The 20,578-nt window shown below is 45.5% G+C and overlaps 1 protein-coding gene across 1 annotated transcript; it reads right to left on the bottom strand.

The window, feature by feature from the left end:
* Positions 1 to 133: 133 nt before the first annotated feature.
* PPP2R1A (protein phosphatase 2 scaffold subunit Aalpha) lies at positions 134 to 7,742 on the bottom strand. Its single transcript, XM_085859895.1, has 15 exons — positions 7,594 to 7,742; positions 6,860 to 6,950; positions 6,372 to 6,472; positions 5,927 to 6,159; positions 5,668 to 5,815; positions 3,831 to 3,986; positions 3,625 to 3,739; positions 3,465 to 3,535; positions 3,131 to 3,265; positions 2,835 to 3,008; positions 2,673 to 2,733; positions 2,113 to 2,267; positions 1,766 to 1,908; positions 1,406 to 1,497; positions 134 to 409 (listed from the first exon to the last, which is right to left on the bottom strand). The coding sequence occupies exons 1-15, from the start codon at positions 7,669 to 7,671 to the stop codon at positions 390 to 392; spliced, it is 1,773 nt and encodes a 590-aa protein (XP_085716021.1). The 5' UTR covers positions 7,672 to 7,742; the 3' UTR covers positions 134 to 389.
* Positions 7,743 to 20,578: the final 12,836 nt, after the last annotated feature.

Genomic DNA, 20,578 nt, shown 5'->3' with positions numbered 1-20,578 from the left:
TATTTTTTTTTTCTCGATGGCGAGTCAATACAAGACATTGTGAAAGGGGGAAAAGAAGAAAAAAATATTTTTTTTTTTTAAAGAGAAAGAAAGGAAGGAAAAGAAATAATAAATAAAAATGACAAACGACATGTTCCTCAATTTGATACTTTAATATCGCATTTGCCACAGCAATGATTCAATTACATGGGAGGAAAGGACGAATGCAGGGGCCACGGGAGGAAAACGGAAAGCATATAGGTAACGAGTAGTGGAAAAAGAACGAGGAATTATATTTGTATCAGTCCATGACACCAATGCAGAAATCACGCCACGTTCGGTTGGCAGGGGGGGGGGGGAGGGAGGGCAGGAAAGTCGGATTTGAACAGTGAAGATACGTCCGGAATGTCTCACGCGCCCAGCACCAGCACTGGAATGGGTGGGAGGGAGTAAAAGCAACAAAAAAAAAACAATGAGGAACAAGTCACAGAGGTGTTTTATCAATTACCATAAAAAAACAAGAGTGGGCATGACAGGTCAGTATGCTCTGCCCGAACCCCAAATGTTAGTGCTCACTCAGACAAAATAACTATTTATAGGGGAAAGTGTCTGCGCAAGGTGAGAGTCAGCAAACAAGTAATTGATTTTATCAACTCGGAATACATTTCCAACAATGGGTATCATATCGTATGCAACCTCCGGCTGCTGGTTGCATCATTGATTGGAGCACGGCTATGCCGCCGATGCAGTACCCCCCCCCCCCACTTCAAATAAGCTGGTACTCATTTTGCTGACCGAGGATTGGACTCAAGAGCCTAAGACCTCAAGCCAGCAACCATAACCATGAAGCCAACACCAGGCTTTACAATGCGAATGCCAGCAGGGTATCCGCTATTCATTTACAATTGGTCACCGACTGACACCAATACAATTTTCTATTATGGACCCAAGGCATCGAAAAGCTACATATAATTGAACAAAGTTTCAAATGGAGCACCTCGCCGCCATTCGAACATTGAAATTGCATCAGAAATGGCAACAAATGTGAATCATTCGCTTCCCGGCTTGATGACGCAAGACGTCTTAAAAACCCATGCGGGCAACTTGCTGGTATACACAATATATAATCATCACATGGAGAGGAGGAGAAGAAGAAGAATGAGGAGTAAGATCCAACAAACTACCGACCAATCAATATGCGGTATTGCGAACCAACAGATTTGATCTTCAACAATGCTAATTTATTGCCCGAACAGAAAGCTGAAAGCATTTGCTTTTCACAAAAATTTAAACATCATTTCATCAACAGTAATGGCTAAAATAGTCATACACCTAAACCAAGTTTGATTTTGTGATCGCCTGGATCATTGGCTGGGCTCAATTCTTCCGAGAGCCTTTGATATGCGCACATGCCAACGTCCCTTACCAGCCATTGCTTCCTGCGCAAAATACTTTACATCAACGTCTTGGTCACCTCCAAGCTTCTCCAGAACTGGCTTCACATCCGTCTGCAAAGTGCTGAAAGGAAGAAAAAGTGCACATTCGATTGGGAGTGAAATGTTTTTTGTTTTTTTTTAAGGCCAAGTAGGGGGCAACAAAAACGACATATGGTGTGTCAAATGACTCATTAACAGATTATGCTGTTAAGAGTTCTTGAACTGCAATCCTCACAATTGTTCCTTCTCAGCAGGAAAAGGCAAGCAACAAAGCAAAGGAAATGATCAGGTGCAGAATCATACGGTCAGAATCACCGCAAAGGATACTTGGTAAACAAAGTGCAACTCACTTTGGGTCAAGGATTGGTCCAATGCGCTGGAGGGACTTGGCGACGTTGAAGCGGACGTTTGCTACCTGATCCTGCGCCATGCGCAAGACTGTGGGGAGGAGTAGTCGAGCAGTCAGGTCGGCACCGCAAGCATCGGCCAGCACCTGGCGTCCCAAGGGAGGTGCACAATTGAGTTACAGCAGCAGAGGTCGACTCACGATTCAAATCTAAAGCGTCGGAATCAGAGATGGAGCTCAAAGTAGAGGGTACGGGAGCGAAGGAAGCAAATTCTCGAAAGCCCCTCGTCGCGCTTCAAGCAAGTTGGTCACATTGCGGATCGGCGCACGCGATGAAAGTGCAAGGCTCACGTTGACACAGAATAGCGTTGTCATGCGGTGCAGGTAATTGTGATCCGCGGCCATTGCGAGCACTTTCGGGATGATAGTCGTTTGCGCCCAGTCCCTCCCAAACCTTTCCACGAGCTTGCGCAAGTTGTTTGTGGCAGCATCTCGGATTGCAAAAACTGGGACACAAAGTAAGGGTAGAAACCACAACATAACAATAAATGCAAGTTTTTAAGATCAAGGCTTGAAAGGAGGACGGAACAAATCAGTTTCCTTTCGGACACAGCTTGGTGTGGAATGTAGTTTTAAGTTTAGCTTTTGGAATAAGTACGACTACAGATCAGCTGCATAGTGGGAAATGGGGGAGAAATAACAAGAGAAGAGAGGACTGGCAACTTTAAACTACAAATCGCTTTACTCTGTTGGTTCCACCCTCGCACCACCCGAAATATACAATCATACAAAAATCTTGATCTTCCATGAGCCTCGCTCCTGCAAATAATTATTCTTTTAAGCAGGTACAGCCATAAGGTTCCTCACAGAACAAGGTTATAACAAACCACCCCCTTCTCCAGTTTACTCACCATGATCCACAAGCCAAGCCATGCACAGAGCATTCAACTTCTCATCAAAGAACTCCACACCCTGACACGAGGAGGGTGACAAGCAGGTGACAATCCCAAAAGAACAGGAGGTCGATAAACGACGTGATCAAACAGGTCAATCAAATGAGCCAAATGCTATACCAGCTGCCCGGCGAGCAGGGGCATGTAGTCTATGATGGCAAGACGCACGCGCCATTTGGCATCCTCTGCGAGTTCCACGATGGCAGGCAGCAGGGACTGTGACAGCTGTCTGATCCCAATGACTTCGTTAACACAGTCCAGGTTGGAGATGATGTTCAACCTCACCTCTGGGCACTAGTCATGAGAGGAGAGTGGAAGAAAGGGAGGAAAATAAATGGGTGAGAAACTATCCAAGAGCTAATCAGAGCAGCAAATGTTGTTCAGTGAAGATAAAAGACAAGATGAGAAATCCAAACCTCGTCCTTAAGCTGAGTCAGGAAAAGTGGCAAAAGATGTTCCACTGTATTCTCTTTGCCCAGGATTGGCGACAAACCCATGATTACAGAAGCAAGAGCAGACTTCACGTGCTGGTTTGCATCTGAAACCAGCTCCTGGAAGGAAGTGACACGGAGGAACACTTCATGTCAGAGTCGGACGGACAGATGAATTCCAGCAGTCCAGATGTACACTTAAACGTAACCCTTCAATTCCAGAGTTTTAAGCACCACAGACAATGTTTTGTCACCTTCACTCTCCACAAGCCATTCAAGCCCCCCCCCCCAGGTGAAGTCGACTGCTGCACAAACTCACCTTCACCCACGGCAGGATGTTGGTCATGATGACGTTCTCCCGGCAGTCCGCTGGGAGGTTTTCACAAAACTCTGTGCGGACAGAAACACGTACAAGCGCATGGTCAGAAGATGATGGATGACCAACGGAAACTCACAGTCTGTTAAAATAAACAGCTGACCTTTGACCTTGTTGGCTGCGGCTGCCCGAACCTCAGCCTCACAGTCTTTGAGCAAGTTTTGAAACGCTGGCACCAGATCTGTCTTTGTGATCTCCGCACCCACAGCCTTCTGAATCTAAACACAACCATCAAAACAGGCATGCTGAACAACTAACTTCAGCAAATCTGAACAAATACAAACAAAGCAAGTAGTATACATGTGGTACCTCAGTGAACTTGTCTGCAACCATGTAACGGACGCGCCACGACTTGTCCTCGGCGGCCTGGCGCAGCGTGGGCATCACCAGCGTCTCCAGGTCTTCTTGTGGAAGCAATGTTGCCACGGAGACACCCGCCTCCACAGCTAGCAACCGCACGGAGTCCTGCGAACATGGAGAGACCTTGAGAAGTGTTGCTAAGAGTAGGCGAGATACAAAATGCCAAAATATTGCATCTCTGGGATACACATTGATAGCAGGAGACGCAGGGTCCTATCTTTTCAATGGACAATTGGGGCACCCTGGACTTGACTCGAGTTCTGCCCATCCCGACTTGAAATACATTACACCAATCTAAATGGCTTGACAAACAATCGTCAGTGGGCTCAGTAACTGAGCAACAGGTGCTCAAAGACGGATTTGCATCCACAGTTTGGCAACGGAAGCACCGTGAACATCTCTTCACAGACTCTCCAAGGCTCTTCCTCAGTTTCAGGTCCGCTATTGAAGAGCATATCAGGGATCAGGAAACAGGACGGAACATCGTGAGCAACACCGAGGTAAAAGCGTACTTAGCTTACAGAGGTAAAAATCCCATGCCTTGGAAAGGCATCCAAGGGGTCAATAAATGATTCGTATTAATAGTCGCTATCAGATAACCCATCACTCTCAGTCACCAGTACCATCGACACTCAATGGACAAACAAGACTGGCACCTTGTAATTTGGTCCACTGAACATTGAGCCTTGATGCGCCTTTATGTTGGAAGCAAAAATAATGTGTATACATATATATACATATATACACATCACATTCTCCAAGGCCAAAGGCATTGGGACCCAGACCTTGCCTGAAAGCACTCGTGACGTTTTGTAACGGAGATTGAAGTTTTAAACAAACTTTTCCCCAAAGCGAAGCGAATCCCGGATCATACTTTTGGGCCCAAAATAGCGTTAACAAATCACAACCAATTATCCTTGATCATCAATGCATGTGCAGATTTAATTATCAATTTGATGATTGAAATGATGCTTATGATCCTCGATTCTGCATCCCCACTGAGAGACACTTGTCCCACACCCACCCCCCCACCCCCATTTGAGTGGAAGTGGCGGGGTGCCGGTGGAAGCGGCGAGGAGGCAGGTGCCGGTGGAAGTGGCGAGGAGGCGGTGGAAGCGGCGGGGTGCCGGTGGAAGCGGCGGAAGCTGCGGGGTGCCGGTGGAAGCGGCGAGGCGGCGGAAGCTGCGGGGTGCGGGTGGAAGCGGCGAGGCGGCGGGGTGCCGGTGGAAGCGGCGAGGCGGCGGGGTGCCGGTGGAAGCGGCGAGGCGGCGGGGTGCCGGTGGAAGCGGCGAGGCGGCAGGGTGCCGGTGGAAGCGGCGAGGAGGAGGCGGAAGCTGCGGGGTGCCGGTGGAAGCGGCGAGGCGGCAGGGTGCCGGTGGAAGCGGCGAGGAGGAGGCGGAAGCTGCGGGGTGCCGGTGGAAGCGGCGAGGAGGAGGCGGAAGCTGCGGGGTGCCGGTGGAAGCGGCGAGGAGGAGGCGGAAGCTGCGGGGTGCCGGTGGAAGCGGCGAGGAGGAGGCGGAAGCTGCGGGGTGTGGGTGGAAGCGGCGAGGCGGCGGGGTGCCGGTGGAAGCGGCGAGGCGGCGGGGTGCCGGTGGAAGCGGCGAGGCGGCGGGGTGCCGGTGGAAGCGGCGAGGCGGCGGGGTGCCGGTGGAAGCGGCGAGGCGGTGGAAGTGGTGAGGCTTGATTCACTGACCAAATTAAGGCCCAAAAATCTCAATTCTTGTCTTTATCAGTTGGCTGGGATGACAGGTGGATGTGCAAAGGACCCCATGGTGGGACGTCACACCTGTTCATCAGATGCGAGGTTTCCAAACATGGGTATGACATCATTCTTCAAATACTCCAGCTCAAGAACACGAGCAAATTCACCCAACTTGGAGGCAGCAGCACGGCGTACCATGGGGGTGTCATCACCACAGAGGTTACGAAAGTGCCTGTCAGTTGTACAATCATTCATTAATGTTACACAAAACAAAAATAATAATAATAAATAATTAAAATATAAACGCTTCATCTTATCTCTTCAGGACAGCGAGAAGACTTACTGTCGTAACTCGGCCTTCACAGTGCTTGAGACCCGGGGGTAGGCAACAGCAAATAGACCACAGGCAGAGGTGCGTGACGTGAACCAATCTCCGCTTGCCAAACGCTTCACCAGAGGAACAAAATGTGCCTCAAGATCAGCCGGCGTGTGCTCCGCAGACACGGATCGAAGGGACTCGACCGCCTTGTCTCTAACCACGGTCTCCTCCACCGTGGCCAACGATTCCAGTGGGGGCTGCAAGAAGCATATGGATGTGGTTATGCGGCGAAAGATCTCGGATAAATCTTAGAACTCTCATCTTTAAAAAAAACAAAAACAAAAACAAAAAAAACACAAAAACAAGATCCCTCCATCAAGAACTCGCTTCACTCAAGATCCTCCAGCAGCAACAAAACAATGAAGCCTCTTTTTCATTTCCTTTTACAAAACACACACAGACACAATACCAGCAGGCAGTAGACGTACTCAGACCCTCCAACCAGAGCAGTGAAATTCCCCAGCTGTTCAGCAAGAGCCAACAGAACCTCATCTTCATCGTAGATTGTATCTGCAAAGTTAAAGTTCAAATCAGAGGCCAAACATGACAGGGAAAAGCCAGAATCCCCCAACACGTCGAATCTGTAGCTCGTCTAAATATTTTATGATTACACAAATATATCTGATTGACAGAAGCAATTGTCGTCGGACCACCCCCTCACCCCTCCCACCACCCATCCTCCCTCCCACCACCCATCCTCCCTCCCACCACCCTCTCCCCTCCGGTGCTATCATCCCAGAACATGCTGCCTCGATCTGGATATCAGAATGAACCTTCTCCTCTGTAATGGCTTTACCAAAAGGAGACAACTCAGGAGTTAGCGTGTGTGTGTGTGTGTGTGTGTGTGTGTGTGTGTGTGTGTGTGTGTGTGTGTGTGTGTGTGTGTGTGTGTCATACCAGTAAGGAATGGAATGAGCTCACTTCGAGTCCTCTCGACACCCAGTGCCAATGCAATGGTGGAAAGCTTCTTGATGCTATTCAATCTCAACTACAGAAGAGACAAAAAAATAAAACATCAATTTTAACAACGAAGTGATATAAAAGCGAAAGAATGCAAAGTCTACAACGATACAACTACTACACGACACGTGTCCAGGGCTCGTTTCCAAATCACAAACACTCTGCACGACCAGCAACACCTGTAAAAACACAGGTAAGTGGATCTTTGACGTCATAAGCACACGTTTAAATACCAGCTGGCTTCGAGGTAGATATTCAGAATCGATTTCCCTGCAGGTAGCACGGTGTACCTGGCTTGTCAAAGTACTTCTCTAAGTTTCTGAACCACCAGCACCACTACTACCTCCACTAACCCTCTTACTTGATGAGCACAACAAATCCGAACAAACCCTCTCCCGCAATGTAACAGTAAACACCCTCTCTCGAAAACGGTCACCTCCTATTTCCACCACCACTGTAGCGCTTGCAGAGAGTTTGACGTTATCATCTCGGTAAGTGATCGTTATCCAATGAAACCAAACGAGATCGTTAGGCCTCAAGCTTGAAGGGGACGTTTGGGAGGAGAAATAGGCCTCCACAACTCACCCGGACGTAAAACACACGCACTACTGGAACAAGCACGAACGAACAGAATCCCTCCCCTCCAGATATCATAGCGCAGACACACTCACCTGTACATCCTCATTCCGCAGCTCGTCAATAAGAACAGCAATCGGGTAGAGCGACTCGTCGCTATCCGAGGCCGCCATCTTGAAACCTCGATCGTGAGGAGGAAGCGCGACGGGGTTTCCCGACAAGCAAGCAAGGGGCGTGAGGGAGATTTTTTTTTTTTAATTGTGTTGTTGTTGTTGTTGTTGTTGTTGACAATGATGACGATGACCAGTATTTGTTGTTGTTTGTTTTTTGTTGTGGTTGTGCCGGCGCCAGGTTTATTTTCGCACGAGGGTTCATGGGATTGTGATGATTTCCTGCGACGATGTCGATGAGTGATTGTGGTTGCGGTTGTGCTCGTCCACGGAGATTTGCAATGTCACATTGTGGTTGGTGGTGCTTGGTGAAGCCAAACCGTTGAAAGGATCACCTGTTTGGAAACATAACCTACTTTAACTGCGTTTTCATTGATCATCTTTCGTTTACTTTAGTTTAGCCATGTCCGCTAATGACCGGTATAACCGCCAAGTTACCATTGTAACCACCATTGTATGCTCCTCCATTGGTAGGAACTTACCTCAGTGTTACCCCATTGTAACCTGTGTTATCCACATTGTAACCACAGTGTTATCCACATTGTAACCACAGTTATCCAGCTATAACCGCAGTTACCCCCATTGTAACCTGTGTTACCCCATTGTAACCTGTGTTACCCACATTGTAACCTGTGTTACCCACATTGTAACCACAGTTATCCACATTGTAACCACAGTGTTACCCACATTGTAACCTGTGTTACCCCATTGTAACCTGTTTTCCACATTGTAACCACAGTGTTACCCACATTGTAACCTGTGTTACCCACATTGTAACCACAGTTATCCAGCTATAACCGCAGTTACCCCCATTGTAACCTGTGTTACCCCATTGTAACCTGTGTTACCTACATTGTAACCACAGTGTTACCCACATTGTAACCACAGTTATCCACATTGTAACCACAGTTATCCAGCTATAACTGCAGTTACCCCCATTGTAACCACAGTTCCCCACATTGTAACCTGCGTTATCCACATTGTAACCACAGTGTTTCCCACATTGTAACCACAGTGTTTCCCACATTGTAACCACACTGTTACCCACATTGTAACCACAGTGTTCCCCACATTGTAACCTGTGTTACCCACATTGTAACCACAGTTATCCAGCTATAACTGCAGTTACCCCCATTGTAACCTGTGTTACCCCCCATTGTAACCACAATTCCCCACATTGTAACCTGCATTATCCACATTGTAACCACGGTTTTACCCACATTGTGACCTGTGTTATCAACATTGTAACCTGTGTTACTCCGCTATAATCACAGTTACTCCACTGAAACAGGAGTTTCCCCAATTGTAACCACAGTGTAACCCACATTGTAACCACAGTTCCCTACATTGTAACCTGTGTTACCCCCATTGTAACCACAATTCCCCACATTGTAACCTGCATTATCCACATTGTAACCACGGTTTTACCCACATTGTGACCTGTGTTATCTACATTGTAACCTGTGTTACTCCGCTATAATCACAGTTACTCCACTGAAACGGGAGTTTCCCCAATTGTAACCACAGTGTTACCCACATTGTAACTGCAGTTACCATCATTGTAACCATGTTGTTATCCACATTGTAACCACAGTGTTATCCACATTGTAACCACAGTGTTAGCCACATTGTAACCACAGTGTTACTCACATTGTAACCACAGTTATCCAGCTATTACCGCAGTGATCCCCATTGTAACCACAGTTTACCCACATTGTGACCTGTGTTATCTACATTGTAACCTGTGTTACTCCGCTATAATCGCAGTTACTCCACTGTAACAGGAGTTTCCCCAATTATAACCACAGTGTTACCCATATTGTAACCTGTGTTATCTACATTGTAACCGCAGTGATCCCCATTGCAACCACAGTGTTAACCAAATTGTAACCTGCGTTACCCACATTGTAACCGCAGTGATCCCCATTGTAACCACAGTTTTACCCACATTGTGACCTATGTTATCTACATTGTAACCTGTGTTACTCCGCTATAATCGCAGTTACTCCACTGTAACAGGAGTTTCCCCAATTGTAACCACAGTGTTACCCACATTGTAACCTGTGTTATCTACATTGTAACCTGTGTTATCTACATTGTAACCTGTGTTATCTACATTGTAACCTGTGTTACCCACATTGTAACCTGTGTTACCCACATTGTAACCTGTGTTATCCACAGTGTAACCTGTGTTACCCAACTATACTGCAGTTTTACCCACATTGTAACCTGTGTTACCTCCTCACTGTAACCGTAGTTTCCCCAATTGTAACCACAGTGTTATCCACATTGTAACTGGTGTTACCCTGTTGTAACCACAGTTATCCCCATTGTACCGTCATTGTTACCCACATTGTAACTGGTGTTACCCCACTGAAACTGCAGTTACTTCCATTGTAACCACAGTATCACCCACATTTTTACTGGTGTTACCCTGCTGTAACTGCAGTTACCCACATTGTATCTACAGTGTTACCCACATTTTAACTGGTGTTACCCTGCTGTAACTGCAGTTACCTCCATTGTAACCTCAGTGTCCCCCACATTGTAACTGATGTTACCCTGCTCTAACCACAGTTATCATTCTATGATGATACTTAGCAGTGTTACCGAATTGTATTTTCAGTATTAATCCCAGTGTAACCTCAGTTACCCAAATTGTAACCAGTGTTACCCCAATTGTAACTGGTGTTACCACACTGCAACTGCAGTTATCCCCATTCTATAATCATACTGAGCAGGGTTAACTGATTGTAATCGCAGTCACCCCCATTGTAACCACAGTGTTACATCCATTGTAATCACAGTTACCTCCATTGTGGGTTGGCACGATGGCCGAGAGGTACGCACACTTGTCTCTCAGCTGTCTAGCCTGGGTTTGAATCGTGACCCAGCTATAAACTGTCATCCTGGTGCCGCACAGACAGTGTCATTGGGGATACCTTCCCTCGGATGTTTAATGTCGGTGTCACAATGTGGGGGGTTGGGGGGGGGGTCCAGTCTGCTATCATGAGATGGTGAATGTTAAATATCCCACGGGGTCCTTTGCCAAGGGAGGAGACTTATCATTGGCATCCTGATTAAATGATAAATTCCTGCCCTGACTAACTGCTGGGAAGGCAATGGCAGAACATCCAGTCCCACCCTTGCCCAGCAGCCAAGGACTTACTTGCCTTCAGACAGAGCACACAATCCATCAATCGATCAATCTCTTTATCTTTTTACCTCCGACATGTCTACAAGAGCTGAAGAGTCCACAAGAGCTCCTGTTGCTGGTGTTGGGGGTAGATTTTTGAAATGTGCACCGGACAGCTGCCATATTGATCGACAGCTGCCGGACCACACGACATTTTTTTTTTTTTTTTTTTTTTTTTTTTTTTTTTTTGTATACCTTGGTCGAGGCTCGTATGAGAGCTAACACACAACTCACAGCAAGGAGGCATGAGACAAGAGGGGCGGGAGTGGAAGGGACAAAACATTGGGGAACAGACACAGGTGAACTGTGGAAGGGAGAGGGATGGGGATGGGACGGGGAACATGGCGAGGGGAAGATGGACATTAAAGGGACTTTCAGGAAGGAAAGCAGGAGAATTGAAGGAAGTGGGCTTGGGTGGATTATCGGGGTAGAAAAGATCGAGGATTTGGATGGGGGAAGATAAGAGGTGGTGGTGAACAGCTGTTTTGAAAGCCTGGAGGGAAGAATGGGAAAGAATAGAGTGAGGAAGTTTATTCCAAAGGCGGGAAAAAGAGGAATGAAAGAGTGAAGATGAGCAGTGATTCGTGATTTTGGTAGTTTTACCAGAAGGGGGTTGTTGGCGGACCTTGAGCGCCCTGTGGAAATGTGGTTGGGACAAATCACAGAGAGAGCAGGGGGGCAAGGCTGGAGAGGAGTCGGTAGAAGACAGAAAGACCACCGACCAACCTGCGGTGATTGAGTGAGAGGCCCAAAGACTCAGCTTCATTGCGGGAGATGCCAATGATCTTAAAAGCCCTGGTTTCGACAGCGTGAAGTCGAGAAAGGTGGGAGGCAGGAGCACCAGCCCAGAGGGGAGAGCAGTACTCCATCAGGCTACGGACAAAAGCTTTGTAAGTGGTCAGGAGCTCAAGAGGGCCGAGGAAGGACTTTGCACGACGGAGGATTCCCAGTCGGCGACTGGCTTTTGAGGCAAGGTTGGAAATGTGACTTTCCCAGGAAAGGTCATGGCAGATAGTGAGACCCAGAAGCTTGAAAGAAAAGACTTCTTCCAGAGGATTGTTGAGAAAGTGGATGGGGGGTTTTGTAAACGGTCCTTTCGAAGAGACATAGTGAGAGTGTGAGATTTGTCTGGATTGAAAGACATGTTCCACGTGTTGGACCAGTTTGTGATTTTATCCAGATCTGCAGTGAGCGAAGAAGCTGCTGCTTGCCGGTCTGAGGGATGACAGATGGTACGGCAGAGGGTGGAGTCATCGGCAAAGAGAAATAGAGGATTTTCCAGAGAGTCCGAGAGATCATTGATGAAAACCAGAAAAAGAACAGGGCCCAGAACGCTACCTTGAGGAACTCCAGCCTGCACAGGAAGAGGGGATGAAAGAACTCCATTTAGGGCCACACGTTGACTGCGACAGGAGAGGAAGTCTGCGAGCCATGAGTGGAGATGGCCTTGAATACCATGGGAAGAGAGTTTGGTGAGTAGGGCAGGGTGCCAGACTCTCTTCCCATGGTATTGGTCGTTTGACTCCACTCACCATGGCACCCAGCCGAAATGATGTGGCCGCCATCTTGTTTTCTGGTGGGTCGAACACGTCAGGCCTTTAGGTCTCTGCTGATTTTCACTGTCTGGCTTTGTTGTTTCAGATTTCTATTGGCTTTGTTTGGGTCGTGTGTTAACCATGATGAGGGATCCCGAAAAATGTAATCGTTCACCTGATGTTTCCCGGCAACACCGGGTACCTTTGGTTTTGCTGGTGTTGAATAAATGATTAGTAAGGTTAAATCAAGGCGGTACACACCTCCCTAACAAAAAATCGTGTTATGTGTCGCATGAGATTTGGAGGGCATGGCCAAGAAAAGGAGCGGAAAATGCATGAGGAAAGGAGTGGATTGAAGCAAGGCCGGAGCCTTGGCTATGGACCTTGCTGAGTGACATTGCGTGCTATGCTATTCATCAAAGCTTTTCATCTCCTCATTTGAGACTCAAATCTGTCATATTGCTTGGTAGCAGCGCAAGGCAAACCTTCAAACCCAATCTAAGAATTTTTGTCAAACAGGCCCATGATGTATTGGACCAGCGCCAACCTTGGTGAAACCTTCAAGCTATTCAGAAAGTTGACCCAGCTGTACTTCTCCGTGAAGGACACAGCAGGTGACAAACAAATAGAGCACATTTTCCTGCTATCAGGTGAGGAAGGCCTGAGATGTTACAGTTTGCGGGGCCTTGATAATGCCGATGGCACAAGGCCCATCACTGTGATGCCAGCGATTGTTTGGCAGCGTTTTGTAGCTGAGCTGAAACCCTGGGCCAATTTCTGAGGAGCTTGTTTCTGCCTACAATGATTCAAGCAGGACGACAAGGAAACCATGGACAATTCAATCAACAGATGCCATCACAAAGCGAGCAAGTTCAAGTTCAAGATGTCTGTGGTGGACAAGCACATAATAGATCAGGTAATTGTGGGGATGAGGTATCAGGAGCTGCAGAAAGAGCTCCTTGCAAAGGACGACTCTCTCACACTGGACAGAGCCCTGGAAATAAGTCGGGTGCATGAGGCCTCTGTCACTCACATGCAGAAGTTCACCCAGACCCAACAAGCAACGAATTTCATCCACACCATTGGGCACCACCCAAAAGAATGCCGCTTCCGTGGAAGACAACATCCACCCCAGCCCTGCCATTGATGCCCAGCATCGGCTCAACTTGCGAAACATATGGGAAGCAAAACCACTGGAAGGCCGTTTGCACAGATGCCAACCCTCCCGATTTCATCGGGAGGCTTCCGAAAATTCACCCAAACTCCCGCCCTTACGATCACTATCCTTATCCTCCCGAAATTTTGATATTTTTGCACTGTTCACTAATCAGAATGTACTAGTATGAGAATTGAATGAAAAGCATCGTCTGCTACGTATAGCATGTGGTAACTCCATAACGTTCGCTGCTACCAAATTGTACGTAAAAAAATGCAAATTCAAATGAGGAGCAGCGAAACATTGGGTCTGGATCTCGCTTATGCGATCATGCACTGAGATTTAGTGCATGCGGTATGTGTGCAATACAGTGCATGCGGTATGTATGCACAGTGTATATGCATGCGATACGCTCACTGCATGCAGCTGGGCCCCGTACCAGCCCGGCGGTCGCGACCACCGTGCGGTGTTTAACAGCCGCTAGAGTTCTACGAGTCGCGCTGCAGCTGTGGAACATCGACTTCGAAGTTACCGATGCTTCAAACCCTCGATGTTGATTACAAAATGGCAGAAAAGAAGCTTACGAAGACCAAGAAATGGTCTCAGAAGTACAAGACCGAATACAGTCTCCAATACCCGTGTATTCGAAAGTCTGAAAGAGGAATTCATCATGCGTATTGTACAGTATGCAGCGTTGATATTTCAGTTGAGCACGGAGGTCGCGATGATATTCGGAAGCACGTTGGAAGCAAACGGCACACAGACATTGCAAAGGAGAGATCTTCGAGCACGAGTACCGGTACACTTCTGAATTATTTCACCAAACAAGGGACAAGCGAGGAAGAGGATGTTACCCGAGCGGAACTTCTCTTTAGTGGATTTATTGTGGAACATAACTTGCCCATATCAGTCTCAGATCATGCTGGACCTCTATTTCAAAAGATGTTTCCAGATTCAAAAGTTGCTTCAAAGTATGGATGTGCAAGAACAAAAACTTCAGCAATAATTGGTGAGTTGTCAAATGTTACTGCTTCATCTATTGCCGATATTGCTAGACTAGCTCCATTTAGCCTAGCTACAGACGGTAGCAATGACAGTGGTGAGGCCCAGCTATATCCTGTCCTGATTTCGTACTATGACAACAGTGCTGGGATTGTGAAGCAAGGTTTGCTAAGTTTGCCTGCGTGCAAACAAGATTCCACTGGAGAAAACATTTTCAAACTGCTTGATCATGAGTTCAGTGACAGGAAAATTCCGTGGGGAAATTGTGTTTTCTTTTGTGCTGATAATGCCTCTGTCATGGTGGGCAAGCACAAAGGAGTCGCTGCTTATATCCACAAACAAAATCCAGAGTGCTACATCATGGGATGCCCTTGCCATATGATGCACAATACGGCCAAGAAGGCGGCTCAGGCCTTACCCATTGAATTAGATGACTTTCTCATCGATATTTACTACTACTTGGACAAAAGTAGTAAACGCGTCAAAGGAGTGAAAGCACTGCAAGAACTCTGTGATGCCCCGACACACAAGATTCTGAAGCATGTCGCAACAAGGTGGCTGTCCCTTGGTCAGTGCCTAGACAGGCTGATTGAACAGTGGGAGCCACTTCGCCTCTTCTTCAAAGAAGAAGTACGAAGAAAAATGCAACCAACTGTAGCCAAGACTCTAACAACGAGCAAGAAGGACGGCACTGTATCTACTGCCAGTACTGGCACTGCAGGATCAAGCACTAGTGGAGCAGCATTCACCACTACCACTGCAGTATCTGCTGCGAAGAAGACAGCAGGGACAGCACCAAAACCAATGCTGAGAGCAGGTAGCATCACCGGCCCTTCATCACGTTCATCTACAAAGCAGATCCCTTCAGAGTCGAGAAAGACTGTGATAGTCCCATCTACAGGCAAAGAAGGACCCAAGTTAAGTTCTGCTTTTGCCAAATCACTTGATAGAAGCTCAGCAAAACCTTCGAATCAGAGGTCTTCTTCCTTGGCTGCACCTACCTCAAGCTCTCTCCTCAAACGTAAAATTGGATCTGGTACTACGAGTCTGACCTCTTCTGCTGGCAGTAAACGCAAGTGTGATCGCCCTGCGGCTAAGTGTACTACGAGTTCTACAACTAAAAGCGCATCTTCCTCAAACACTGTGCAGGAATCTAGAGAAAAACGTGTCAACAGGATGTTCTTGTCTCCACAAACAAAACTCTATTGTTTCTTCCTTCGATATGCTAACAAGCTTTTTGAGAAGGGGAATCTTCTGCTCCAAAGAGACGAACCCTGTATTCATCTCCTGCACGGAGAATTGAATGGTCTTCTGAAAGATATCTTCGTACGGTTTTTGAAACCATCGGTGTCATCGGTTGCTCTGGTAAATGTACCCTTCTCTGACAGAAATCATCAGAAGAATGATGAGGACCTCATGATTGGGAATGATGCCAAACTGTATATAAGGGAACAAAGGAGTCTCAAGAAATCCACCTTCACTCTGAGTGAGTCAGACATCCAAGGTTTCTTCAGTGCAGTTCGCTCATATTATGTGAAAGCCTGCAATTACATCTTCAAAACCTGGCCGCCAGATGATGAATTAGCCAAGCATGCTCAGGTGCTGGATGTTAAGCTACACCAAGAAGTGGGGTTTGACTGTGTGGAGTTTTTCATCAAGAAATTCCCCTGTCTGTTCAGTGGCGGTGATAGTGACATAGACAGTCTTGAGAGTGAATTTGCTCACTACCAGGCAGACGCCTCCATAGCTACAATTGCTACTGAGACAGTGAGAGTGGATGAGCAGTGGCATCGGATTTCACAGCTCACAGATCCCTGCACTGGTGCCAAGAAGTATCCTAATTTGAGCAAAGTGATGAAGGGAATCTTGGTCATTCCTCATTCGAACGCATCATGTGAGCGGGCACTCAGTCTTGTACGGAAGAATCATACTGAATTTCGTCCCAATTTGAGTGTCAAAACCCTGGAAGCTCTCTTAATTGAAAAACTAGCTCATAGCACCCCTTGCTACCAGAGAGAATACAGCAAAGACATAATCAGAAGGGCTAAAAGAGCCACACAGCTGTCACTCAGCAAAGCTGCCATGGAAAAAGCAAGCAGCAGTAGTACCAGCCAGTAAGGTAAGAAAAATATTGCTTCTTTTGTGCTTTTTGTTAATCTTTGATTGTCCCCTAACTTACTAATATTAACATACATGTAACATTAAAAAGTGCACAATTTTCCCCTTTTTTTGTTCAAAAAGTGGGAATTCTTAACATGTTAAATGCTCCAAAATAGGGCTCAGAGGGCACTAGAGAGCATCTAGAACCCCAGAGCTTCCAGGGCCCTAAGGCGGGCCCTGGACCCCGCCGCAAGGGTCGAGCGCTCCGCGCTCGAGATGTGCGCTTTGCGCACATTATTTGGTGTCGGTTGCAAATCCTCCCTAATTCTGATTTCCAAAAGTTGGCATCTCTGCGTTTGCCTCTTGAGATCGAGCTGTTAAACCTAACAAGGCCGGCAGACAACCTGCCCAGAGACCAGAGGGCATAAATCCTTCACCCGAAAGCCCATTCACACCCTGGGGAGAGATGAAGAACCCGATAGGGACTGCGATATGTAGAGCTTCACCACCATCAAAATCCATCAAAATCTACCGCTACCTGGCCGTGTTCTAGAGAAACCCCAGACTATATTGATGGCCAACAGTGGCTCGCAAATTCGATAATTTGGCACCTTTACGATCCCCTGCAGAAAGAGGAATAAACAGTGGATTGATGCTGAGTTTTTCATGTCATGGCCACTAGCCCCACAATCCTTGGCCTGCCCACCTGTAGGGACCTTCAACTCCTCACTCTCCACTACTGGATGAAGGAGAACTTCCTTCCTTCCTTTCATATAAGTGCTGCTTCATCAGGATGAAGATTACCGCACTGTGGTTGTGCGCAGGCATGGAACAGGATCGACGCAACCATTGTACCACTACACTGGTACTCATTTTGCCAACCTTGGAAGGATGACAGGCTGAGTCAACCCCACCTGGTGTTAATTCAGTGCCCAACAGGGCTCAAACTCAGGACCCGTAAATTCCAACCCAGCCACCCTAATCATTAAGCCAACATCAGGCTAACTGTGCAAGAGATGTGCCACTCAACACATTGCACGACCTACTGGCCACATATCCGGACCAATTTGACAATATCGGCAACTTCCAAGGTCAGTATTATATCGTGGTCGACCCCAGCATACCCCCTGTAATACATGCAGCATGTTAATGTCCCATCCAGATGATAGACGAAGTAAAGTCAGAGTTGGACATAATGCTGAGACAAAGTATCATATGAAAGGTCGACGAGCCTACACATTGGGTCAGTAGTCTTAACTTTGTGCAGAAAGCAAATGGCAAACTTAGACTATGCCTGGACCTAAATGACTTAAACCATGCCATCAAGGGGTGCCACCACCATATATCCACGCTCGAAGAGCTGACACATAAGTTTGCAGGCTCAATGGTTTTCTCCAAGCTGGATGCCAAAAATTGGTATTAGTTAATGAACGTTGATCATCCCTCCCGGCTGTTCACGAGATTCAACTCGCCATATGGTCGTTACTGCTTCCAACGAATTAACCTCCGCCATCTTCGAAGATGGATGGAGGTTACTGTTTTCACCCCTTTCTGTTTGTTTGTTTGTTTGTTTGTTTGTGAACAGTATTACGGAAAAACTCCTCGACGGATTTCGACGAAACTTGGTGGGGGGGGGGGGTTAGGTATGGTCCAAAGATCATGCCATTAAATTTTGGACTTGGTCCCCCCCCCCACCCAAAAAAATTGTTAGAGAAAATTTTTTGGGGGGATTTTTATGTTTTAAGTGATTTCCAACCCCCCCCCCCCAAAAAAAATTGTTACCCCCCCATAAAAAGAAAAAACATTTTTTGGGGGGATTTTTATGTTTTAAGTGATTTCCAACCCCCCCTCCCAAAAAAAATTTGTTACCCCCCCCACCCAAAAAAAGAAAAAACTTTTTGTTTTGGCATTTCTACATGTTTTGTTATTTCCACCCCCCCCCAAAAAAAAAAAATAGAGAAATTTTTTTTTTTGCACTTCTACATGTTTTAAGTGATTTCCAACCCCCCCAAAAAATTTGTTACCCCCCCCAAAAAAAAATTGTTAGAGAAATTTTTTTTTGCATTTCTAGATATTTTAAGTGATTTGCAACGCGCCCAAAAAAAATTGTTTGAGTAAATTTTTTTTTTTGCATTTTACATGTTTTAAGTGATTTCCAACCCCCCCAAAAAAAATTGTTACCCCCCCTCAAAAAATGAAAAAACATTTTTTTTTGCATTTCTACATGTTTTAAGTGATTTCCAACCCCCCCCAAAAAAAAATTGTTAGAGAAAAAAAAATTTTTTCAACTTTTTTTTCAACAAAATTTCGATTTTTTTTTTTGTATTTTTACATGTTTTAAGTGATTTCCAACTCCCCCCCCCCAAAAAAAAATGTTGGAGAAAAGAACTATAACTGTCAGCACTGTTGACATCATATTTAATGAATAAGATATAAGGTTCACTTGAGTGACCCAGCAGCATTGGTGGCGGAGGTTTTGCACTCTCCCGAGTGCTCCCCCTCTAGTTTCTTTTGGACTCGTGATGTCCCAGGACATCTTCCAGTCCAAGAAGGACAAAACGGAACAAGAATGAAATGAAACCTTCACCACTTCATGAGAATAGCTGCCAGATTCAGCCTGCAATTCAACAGTGACCAGTCGCACATCAAAAAGTCCCAAATTCAGTTTTTCAGTCTCATCTTTGACCAACAAGGTGCCCACCCAGACCCAGGAAAAGTGGATGCGATCCACAGTGTGGAAGAAATAAAATTAATTATATTTGTGTATTCCTAATTTTGCTAACAGTATCAATTTTTTTTTAACCCGATAAAATAAGGTGTTACTTTTGTACTGGAATCAAATTGACTGTCAGTAAAATATCTTTTTACAGTCTTTGATCTCCATAGTGATGTAGATTATATACAAGCAAGATAAAATGTTATCTTACTAAATCTAATGTGCCTTATCTCATTGAAAAAATATATATATATATATATATATATATATATATATATATATATATATATATATATATATATATATATGTAGGGTGAATATACTGGTTCTGGCTCACTTTTCCCCATGTAAATGAATGGGGGATTTTCAGCGATTCATATTTTTTTTCCCTAAAAATAAACCCCCTTTTTATCCCAAGGTATATTTATTTGTCTCCCCTTTTAACCTGGGGACACTTTTTTTTTCAAATAATCCATGCAATAAGATAAAGATTTGTTCAAGTACTAAAGTGGTAATGTGATTTGTTAAAGGTGATTCGAAAGAAATATCTAAAACGTCTAAGCCTCGGGACACTCTTTATCAAATAACCGATGCATATTGTTTAGCTCACTCATTGAACCTATAAAGATTTGTTCATTCTCAAATTCCTTCAATAGTTTAATTTTCTTTGCACAATAATCCCCATCTAAAATATTGAAAAACAAAACATTTGAATCTTTATATTTTTTAAGATACCCCTTTTGTGCTATTACGAAATGATAAACTTCTCTTAATGCTCTTGTTTGACCACCTCCTGAGCCACATATCATTTTGAGATTATAGTAAATTGTTTTTTCATTGTTCAATTGAAACCATCAAAGTTTTCAGTCCATTCAAGGATATTCATTTTTTTCTTTACATCCTCCAACTTACTACTTTTTAAATTGATTCGCTTATTTGTTTTATTTACCTTTGTTTTAGTTATTTTTTCAATAAGACTTATTTGATATTTTTCACATTCGTTATGTTTTCCATTTATATACCAAGACTGAGATTTTCTCCACTCTTTAGTTTGATTAAAACCAAGTTTAAAACTTGGTTTGACCATTTATATATTGCGAAAAAACATGGCAGTAGCCCTTAAAAAACCCTAACCCATCTTCCCATCGTTAAAACACAATCTATTTTATACATTCTATCATACAATATTCATATGGAACACAATC

The sequence above is a fragment of the Eptatretus burgeri genome, chromosome 16, assembly GCF_056783735.1.
Source record: "Eptatretus burgeri isolate ZD-2024b chromosome 16, Ebu_testis_v1, whole genome shotgun sequence".
NCBI lineage: Eukaryota > Metazoa > Chordata > Myxini > Myxiniformes > Myxinidae > Eptatretus > Eptatretus burgeri.
The sequence above is the reverse complement of the archived record's forward strand: the minus strand, read 5'-3'. Positions and strand labels throughout refer to the sequence as shown.

Coding starts and splice junctions, on each gene's coding strand:
- PPP2R1A (XM_085859895.1), bottom strand. CDS start 7,671: ATGGCGGCCTCGGATAGCGACGAGTCGCTCTACCCGATTGCTGTTCTT. Junction 6,473..6,859: donor GCTCATTCCATTCCTTACTG/GTATGACACACA, acceptor TTAACTTTGCAG/ATACAATCTACGATGAAGAT. Junction 1,909..2,112: donor CAACGCTATTCTGTGTCAAC/GTGAGCCTTGCA, acceptor TTGGGACGCCAG/GTGCTGGCCGATGCTTGCGG.